The 9,392-nt window shown below is 41.0% G+C and overlaps 1 protein-coding gene across 2 annotated transcripts; it reads right to left on the reverse strand.

Moving 5' to 3' along the window:
• Window positions 1-1,047: 1,047 nt before the first annotated feature.
• Window positions 1,048-5,500, reverse strand: RAMAC (RNA guanine-7 methyltransferase activating subunit). Of its 2 annotated transcripts, XM_082617483.1 has the most exons (5): window positions 5,393-5,500; window positions 4,580-4,628; window positions 4,243-4,377; window positions 1,992-2,170; window positions 1,048-1,277 (listed from the first exon to the last, which is right to left on the reverse strand). In XM_082617483.1, exons 4-5 carry the CDS (start codon window positions 2,159-2,161, stop codon window positions 1,091-1,093), a joined length of 357 nt encoding a protein of 118 aa, XP_082473609.1. In that variant the 5' UTR covers window positions 2,162-2,170; window positions 4,243-4,377; window positions 4,580-4,628; window positions 5,393-5,500; the 3' UTR covers window positions 1,048-1,090. The 2 variants fall into 2 exon arrangements, with proteins under 2 accessions (XP_082473609.1, XP_082473608.1); XM_082617482.1 differs by lacking the exon at window positions 4,243-4,377.
• Between the last annotated feature and the right edge of the window lie 3,892 nt (window positions 5,501-9,392).

Consider the following 9,392-nt stretch of genomic DNA (forward strand, 5'->3'; position numbering starts at 1 on the left):
ACAGATAGGAGAACAGAGTAATAAAAAATCAAAAAGCTCATCTCTAATGAATGGGCTAACTGCCAAAATTTGAGAGAGAATACTTACTTACAAGTATTTTATTTGAGTAAAACCATTATAATGGCCATTAAAATGATGTGAAATACAATGATCACTCTGAAAGGAAGTTACAGCATCACTGGATTTACAAAGGGGAAGCAGCAAAGGTGCACATTTGGAGGTGAACATAACATTGTAAAATCAACCCACATTAAATACCATAAAAGTAAATACAAAATGCAGCATTATTTACATATGACCGAAAAGGAAGGGAACATTGCAGAGTTAAACTTTTGTATAATGCGTGAATTCTGACCTGGTATGTTTAAGTTAGCAAAAAACCTTAGAGTTTGTATAAAATTACTGTGTGCCTTAATCCCACCTACCACTAGATCAAGACATTGAAACTGAGAATGATTCCTTCCTGATTTTACAGCTTTATTCTTGATATCCCTCTAAAAAGAGACCAAAATGATTGTGAAGATGATTCATACCTATAGAGTAATTACAAAGTACCACAGTCACATAATAACAAAAGCCAAACGAAATATACTATAACTGTTTTCCTTTCAACTACTACTATGTACAATGTATCACAAGTAAGCATAGTTGTGCATTTAGGAGCTGACTGTACTACTTCTGTAAAATATTAGGAATGAGCACATCCGAGTACAGGGATACTTCCTTACAACGTAAAAGCAAGCATTTTCTATGTAAAATTTTTATTTCTGTGTAAAACAAAGAACTCCTGAAAGCCAAACAAGGAAAAAATTCACAACATTCAAAGCACTATTAAGTCATGAAATAAAGAAGAATCTGAGGTAGAAGTCAAGCAATATAGTCCACAACCTTTTTAGGGGAGTATTTATTGATATTTCCAGCAGCCATCATATCTCTCCAGTAAGATCTAATTTAAAAAAAGTCTCAAGTTCCAAAACATCAATCCACTCTCTACAATCAGATGTAAAACTATGACCAACAGAAAATACAACATAAACTTTTGTCATGTTAACAGAGTAAATGGTTTTATTAAAAGCTGCTGACATTTCTATCAGTAGTACCCATAGGGAGGCCGTTGGTTGTAACCATAGTGTCCATATTGATGGGGGTAGTAAGGTTCTTGTCTGTGCTGTGGGTAATTGTTACCCCAGGATCGCCCATGCCACTGATTGGATCGATTGTCACTTGGCCACCCCCGTCTGCTATCCCTACCTCTAAACTGTCTGTTATCTTGCAACCTACAACAACAAAACAAAAAAATTTTTATACTTCCCTTAAAAAAAAAAAAACACATGACAAATCTATCCTGGTGCATTTCATTTCTCAATCTAATATACAAAAGAGTAAAAAACATTTTTCTCTACAGAATGTTATAGCACTAGTTATTCAAAACTTTCCTAAGATTCATATCCAGTATTATACTGGATATATTCAATACTTTGCAGAGAAGAGGTAGACTACAACACCAAGCCCCAAACAATAGGATGGTTCCGAAACCTATTCAATTGTTCAAAGCAGTATGGTAATATTCCTTTGATCTACTTTGAGGTATCAAACAGAAGTAATTTACATTGTATAAACTTTGTAAAACCAAAAACAATATCTTCTTTATGGAATCTAATGCAAAAGTTTTGTAAAAGACTCTAGGTTTTTAAAGCATATTTGCAGAGAAAATAAAATATTAGCCCAGAGAAAGAATATTTTTTAAAAAACCATTATAACACACTCACACACAACTGCATAGCAAGGGGAAAAAAATATGGTGCTGGCAAAATATTAAAACCAAATATTTACCAGGCACGTACTGTGTGCCAAGCAGTTACTAGGCACTCGGTATACCACACTGCACAAAAACACTGATTCCTGCCCTCACTGGCCTTGTGGGCTAGCAGATTCAAGCTATCCTCTCCCAGATCAGCCACAGGCATTTACTGTTCTGAAGTAATACATACCGATTGCCTCTATTTCTTTGGTTCCCACCAGCTCTGCTATTCCATTCCTCAACAATTGGAGGGGACTCAGGAGGGCGTTTCAGGTATTCCTGGTACTCTTTGTCATCTTCTGTGAATCTACTGGCAAACATCTCTTCAAAATTTGGAACAGCTTCAGAAGTGTCAGTCATTCTGAAATTCTGTACAGTTTTTAATATGTTTCTATTAGAATTTTTTTTTAAGTAACACTATCTTCACCAGATAGTGGAAAAACAAGAAGTAAATACTCTTAGGCAGGGTATTCATAAAAGTCCTTGTGTACTTTTAAACCTAAGATAGACTAGATTCAATTCAGTACTTCTTGATTACTATAGTACAGACATTGAGCTAACTAGGAGCCTGGGATACAAAGGTGAACAATATATCATGAACCCTGCCCACAAAGAGCTCTCAGTCTAGTAGAAAAGACAGATATGGTGTAAATATAAAGGGAGGAGCAGCAAATGTCAAGAAATGAAGCTGTAAAAGTGGACAGGGGTCAAACTGTGAAAAACTTTGTATTCAATGCAAACAACTTTGCCCTTTTTCTGGGAGGCAGTGGGGAGTCATAGGTGGTTTAAGCAGGAAAGTCTCAAGAGCAAATTTACTATTTAGAAGGATCACTTTTCTAACAGGTAGAGAACAGATTAATGAGTTTAAAGGCAGATTACTGCAATAATATAGGTGACATGCTGAGGGTTTAATCTGAGGCACTGACTGTGGGAATAGTTTTAAAAGAATTCCAGGAGAAATCAGTCAATGAGTAGAGGCTGTGAGGAGAGAAGGGAATAAAGGATAACTCCTAGGTTTCTGGCCAAATAATTGGACAGGTTACAGTGTCACGGGAACTACAGAAGGGTGGGCGAAGATCCACACTGAGCTGAACTTAGCTATGGTATGTACATCCACGTGGAGGGTCTGGGATTGAGAACTGGGTGGAAGATGAATATGGGAGACATTGGTTTTGTTGGTGGATAATGCAGTGAGAATGAATGAGACTCCTCAGGAAGGCAATGGGATAAGAAAAGAGTATCAAGAAACAGAATTCTGGAGAACATCAACATATAAAGAAGTTAAAGAAGGGATAAGAGGAGAACACACACAGATGAGAGAAGAACCAAAAGAGATTATCATAGAAAGCAAGAGAATAAAGAGTGAAAGGTCATCAGTGTTAAATCGTAAAGTAATAGGAAGAACCAAGAAGAGAAAATTAATTGGATTTAGCCATTAGGAAGTGATTAGAGTATTGGGGATTAAAACAGGACTACAATTAATTAAGAAATAACTGGAAGGTAAGGAAGTAGAAATCTACACTGATTAAAGACCAAGCTTTCAAGAGGCTTGGCTGGAAACAGAGACAAAACACAAAGGGCAGTAGCTAAGGGGTTACTGGAAGGTTACCTCTTTTTTTCCCCAGGCTACAACACCTGAAGTTGTTTGTTGGAAAATAAAAGAGCCAGTAAAGAGAAAGACTGTAAATACAGTAAAGACATGAAAACAGAAAGGCAAATAAAAAGGCCTTTAAACACACAGCTACTAAGGTCTAGGGTAACTACTTTATAATGGTATTCAATATATTCTTATTCCAGGTTCTGTGACATATGAAAAAACTACTATAAATATTATCTAATGGCTATGAAAACTTGATATCTGTATCAGCTGGGTTTTCCAGGGCAATTATGGATTCACTTTTGAAGCAGTATTTCTTCACCCAAATTTTCAGAGAGCCCTCTACCTCTGAGAAAAGATTTGACTTAGGCTGCAGCAGCCTAATCCTCGAGAAACCAGGGGAGAAAGAGTTCACTTCTTTTCATCTTCACCCAAGACCTGGAAGCCATCCCTAGCAGTATTTTGAAGGTAGCCCCCAATTTCCAGTCCTTCCTTGATGTAGTCCCATCCCCTACCTTTCCTCACCTAAACCCCATCTTTCTGTTCTTTGCCTCACGACCACTAAAATCTGTTCTATGATTTGGGGCATATGTGACATCATGCTAAAACTTTAAAACCAAATCTCCCTTATCTGAAGTCCTAAAATTATTTTTTTCCTGTATTACTTCAGTTTATAATAAAAAGTTTCTGTCAAAGAGATGTGATACTGGAAGACAGCTTTTCCATTAGTTTTTCTTTCCTCCAAATCCCTCAAAACATATGCAAATATTTATAATACTACCCTTGTCCCAAGAAAATTAAAGATTATTATTTGGATGCAAGAAACAATATCTCCATGTCTTACCTTCCAGGCCTCTGCTCTCTTACAGTATGTCTTATTAAATACCAATGTGTCTGGTATTGGCAAACAGATGTCAAATTCTCAAATCCAGGGTACGGTTTAAAATAAATTCAGCAAATTAAAGGCGTGCCTTCATTTCTATAGGAATCACAGAAGTCACCAGAAAGATGACCCGTAACTAACCAGAGGGGCGGTAAAAAATCATAAGCCAAGGCAAATGTGCTATTTTAACGTTCTTCCAAGATCCCCCTCCCACAAATAAACAAATGTGTATCATCTTTATCATTACTGGTGAGAATGAAATTTAAATAGAATTTTAACTGATCCAAGCTTTACTTACCCCAGGGATTTGAGGCAGCTGTACCGTTTAATGTTTAGATTGTTTAGATCTATGGGAAGAAAAACAAAACAAAACAAAACTTTACTCCCTTGAAAGAAACCCTCAACAGGTGTGTGTCGTGGGGACAAGGAACCATAAAGGTTAACGAAGTGGTAGGATTAAAAGTGCTCTAAAGACTTGCAACGTTAATTCCAAAGAGGGAATTGGAGCTTAAAGTGACACCGAAGAGCTAGAAGATGCTACTCAAAACCAATGAGCTAGTTCGGGCATGAATAACAACTTCACAAAGTATGTTCTTTTCTGTCGGAAAACACAGGGTACAGCCTTTCAGATACGTACTCGAAGACTACTAGTTTCTTGACCCTAAATAAAACCACAGAGAACTTTCGCTGCGGGCCACTAACCTTGTAAACGACTACCCAGAATGGGGTTTCGCTGCCCTGGGAGATGAACCCAGAGAACTAACCGACGAAGACACGGACTGAGAACCACTGCTTTTTTCAGTCCTCTCTCACAGCACACCAGCGCCTGTCTATCAAGGCTTTGACTGATGCGCTTCTTCAGAAGCACCTCGGCCCCAGGTGCGAGGGAAACTGGAGGCCGCGAGGAGTAAGCGGCTTCCGGTCTCGCCAAAGAGTCTAGTCTCGGAACGGCAGAGGCGGAGGACACCTCGCCGGCCACTCAGCTCGGCCCGCCCGGCTCCTTCCCCCACGCGGCCCCGAATGAGCAAACCCCCCGCCCCGCCCCACGCCCAGGGCTGTATCTATCCCGCTCGGGCCGGACTCCGCCAGCCGGACGCTCACGGAAACCTACCTCCGACCCAGAAGACCGTCACAGGACGTCCGGACCCCTTCAGCTCTCCAAGGTAACAGGCCCACTTCGGCCAGACTCCGACCACCGCCTGACTTCCGCTTCCGGCGCGCTAAGGCCGAGGCAGGCCTGTGAAGTCTCGCGGTATCTTCGGCGCATCGTGTGGATTTTTCCCAATTCATCCAACGCTGGTGGCTGGCCTGGAGCTCCACGATGGTGGTGCGTTGGCAGGCTAAAGGTGATGGTGCCCACCGTGCGCTTTCAGTCTGCCTGGTGGCTGTGCAGGAAGAGACGCATCGCTGTATATTGAGCCCCCTTGACTGGGAGCCGGTGACGGGTAGGGACGGAAAGGCTACTTCCGGCCGCCTGCGCCGGGAGTCTTTTGTGAGGAATGCGAGGCGAGGGCAGGCGGTGGAAAGTAGACACGAGTGGATTCCTTCAGTGGCGCTACACCTTTCACTCCTGTTCAGGCAAGCTTCGGTAGTAAGATTTCTGTAGTCTGTTTTGTACGTGTTTTTGCCAAAACACAGCCCCGCTTTGCTCCAGCCTAAGGCGTCAGTATCTAGCTACCTCCAGGAGTCTTGGTCATTCCTTCTGGGATGTTCAGTAGGTGTTATAAACGCTGCATATTCCCAAATATGTCTTGGCCTCCTCCCTCCCAAATTGCTTTCCAGACTGGGTACTCCTTTTGGTTAATACTCTCATGAGTTTCCAGCTTGGAAACATAGATGTCTACATTTGATGCCATTTCTTTCTTTCCCTTGCTCCCGTCAGTTGCTAAGTTCTGTCGATCCTACCCTGCATTTAATTCTGGGATCGATCCACTCTCTGTACCCACTGCCTCCGCCTAGTCAAGGTTGTCATTATCACCCCCTGGACAGTGGGAATGTGATACCTTTCTCGTTGATGCCCTTCCTCTAGCATCACTCTCCTACCTGGCCATCTTACACATCGCTGCTGTAGGCTTACTCATCTTTAAGATGATAGAAAATCTTCATCGGCTCCCTGTTGCTTGTAGATTAAAGGCCAAATTTATTAACTTTGGATTCAAAACTATTTTCTGCTGTCCCTCTTTCATTCTCCGTTTGTCCATAACAAACCAGACCATGTGAAGCGCCTCATTGATGAACTACCCATTACCTTTCTGTAGAGGCTCTTGTCTCTTTCTGCTTGGAATACTCTTCCCTCCCCATCATCTCGGGATGTTGAAATTCTATCCATGAAAGCTGAATGAAGTAACATCTCCATCTAGAAATAAGTTTTCCTTCCACTGAATGTCCATTATGCTTTCTGAGCCGTTTTTCATCTATTCATTCAGTTATTAGCACTTTCTAAGTTAGAACTAAATTATTTATGTGGAAGTCTTTTCCCTCTACTAGACTACATTCATTCTACATGCATTTCTACATCCTGGAGTGTGTAACATTGTAATTTATATAAAGTAAGCACTCAGTAAACGTTTGTGGAGTGATGATGAACTATGAATGTTCCAAGCCACGTTTTAGAGACATTAACCTAGCTAAAGTGTATAGGATAGTATGGATGGGAAGATATGATAGTCTTGGTGTTGGGTAGTAAAGGTGAGAGCAGAAAGACCAAGGTTACAATAATTGAGTGGTATTGTAACCAAGTGGATGATGGGAGACAAGGATCAGGAGGAATCAGGAAAGACTCCTGTTCTTTAAGTCTGGAAAATTGCAACTGAGAAGGGATATCTATAGCATGAGTTGGTTTTAAAGCAAAAATGAGCTCAGAGCTCAAAAAAGATTTGTAGAATTTGAGGTAGTAGGGAAATATTCAAAAGAAAAATTTTAGGTGGTTTTTAGAAATACAGGACTAAAGCTGATGAAAGAGAAATGTGTGAGTCATTCATGAAGAAACAACAGTTGAAATCATCAGTGTATGTGATCTTTCCAAAGGACAAAGTATTTATAGAGAAGAGCAGAAGGCCAAGGCCTGTGCCTCAGGAAATACCCATATTTAGGAGGAAGGAGGAATAAGAAATGTGAACTTGGGGCGTCCCTGGTGGCACAGTGGTTGAGAGTCCACCTGCCGATGCAGGGGACACGGGTTTGTGCCCCGGTCCGGGAAGATCCCACATGCCGCGGAGCGGCTGGGCCCGTGAGCCATGGCCGCTGAGCCTGCGCGTCCGGAGCCTGTGCTCCGCAACGGGAGAGGCCACAACAGTGAGAGGCCTGTGTACCGCAAAAAAAAAAAAAAAAAAAAAATCTCTCTCATTTCTGGGACAAGGCAGGTTTGCTGAGTTTATAGTTTCCTAGACTGTGCCCAGTGGCACAATTGAACTGTGCCTATAGCTTGAGTTGGAATTGCAGACTCCCAAATGTTCTTTCGTCTTTATATTGTATTATTCAAACCATCTCCCCCTTTTCACCCCACCCATCCCACTCCATTCACAAACACACCATCTTTCACAAGCAAAGCACATGAACTCAATAAGTAAGTTCCTAAACGAGAATTGAAAAGTGACAACCGTCCACTCACTTTTTCTGATCCGGGCAAATCTCAGCACGTTTCCCTGCCCTGATTTTATCTTCTGCAAAATGGGAATGATAATCCATGCTACTTCTCTGCTTCATAAGGTTATTGTAAGAATTAATTATTGCATATATAAAACACTTTAGGCTCAAGTGAAGAAAGATGCTATGTAAATTCTAACAATAATTAGAGTTGTTATATGTTACATAAATGTTTAATCTCCAAGAAGAAAAAACTTCAAGTTATATGAGGCATTGGTTTAGATTCACATCTGTACTCTTGTGGCTTTAATTACATGAAATTGTTTTGAACAGAGATTACAAAACCTTAATCTAGTCCTCCACCTCAGTGTCATCCTCCCACATAAGGGGTCTCTGTGTAGGGGCCTTTTTTCAAGAGACCGCAGAAAGCAAGCCAGTGCTCGTTGCAAGTTTGTTTACTACCTGAGTATTTCTATTTACCGTAGAAGCCAGTTGATATTGTTAAAGAAATCACAGAAGAAGGAAAGATAAGCAATCTTGGGGATGAAAAAACTATGAATTGGTCTTAATAGGTTGGACTAAAGTCTTTTCCAATTCTAAAATGTGTGATTGTGATATGAAGGTGTTTTCTCACCTTTTTCCTAATGTTATATAAATAAGAGCACAAACTATGTTTTCTAAGTGGACTTAATTTGGACTCGAGTTACAAAATATCTGCCTATTTCTATTCCATTTGACAGGCCCATCAAGGGCTAAATGATGGCTCTAATCTTTATTATCCTTCCTTTGCTTTTTTGATGACTGTTTTCTCTGTTTGCTCCGTTGACTCCCTCTAGTCATCTACTTTAGTGTCTTGGTCCTATCCACCTCTTCCTCAAATATGTGTGTTACCTGCAGAAGGGACCTTGGAAATGTGTGGAGAGGCCAAGAGACTTGTCCAGAGATTACACCCAACCACTCCTTCCCCCATAACACCATACTGTCTCCTCCAGGGGCTTTTCCAGAACACTTTTCAGTGAAGTGATAACCACAGTTTGAGTGTTAGACGCATTTCCTAAGCACTGGAAAGTGGCATGAATAAGTCAGGATCCCTGTCTGAGGGTGAACTTCTGCTCTCTTACCCATTTTAAGAGGGTGAGTCTTCTCGCAGACCCCAATCCTGGGTTTTGGCAGGCTTACTGTCCTTGGTGACAGGTAGCTTATTCTGCCCTTTTAGAAGCTGGCCTTGCCTAGTAATCTTTCAAAAGCAAGGTACAAAAAGCCCCATTTTAAAACAGATGTTCAAGTGATGCAGGTATCTTCAAAACAAATGAGTAAAATCTAGGGAGTAGAAAGAACACCAGGCAAGGAGTCAAGAAACTTGAATTAAAATCTTACTCCCTGTGGGTTATCATGCAGGTCACCACCTCTCTGGACCTTAGTTTCTCACTTTCTTATTTTGCAGATGAAATTGGAGCTTCAGCATCGGTTCCCTTGGTTTCCCAATCTCACACCTACAGTGTGACCTCTTTCTGCCCCCTTGACCT

This window comes from Mesoplodon mirus, assembly GCF_964341445.2.
Source record: "Mesoplodon mirus genome assembly, chromosome: 4".
Classification (NCBI taxonomy): domain Eukaryota; kingdom Metazoa; phylum Chordata; class Mammalia; order Artiodactyla; family Ziphiidae; genus Mesoplodon; species Mesoplodon mirus.

Excerpts from the sequence above, each read along its gene's own strand:
- RAMAC (XM_082617482.1), bottom strand. The coding sequence starts at position 2,161 with ATGACTGACACTTCTGAAGCTGTTCCAAATTTTGAAGAGATGTTTGCC. Across the intron at positions 1,278-1,991 it reads CAAAGAAATAGAGGCAATCG|GTTGCAAGATAACAGACAGT; the intron begins GTATGTATTACT and ends TTGTTGTTGTAG.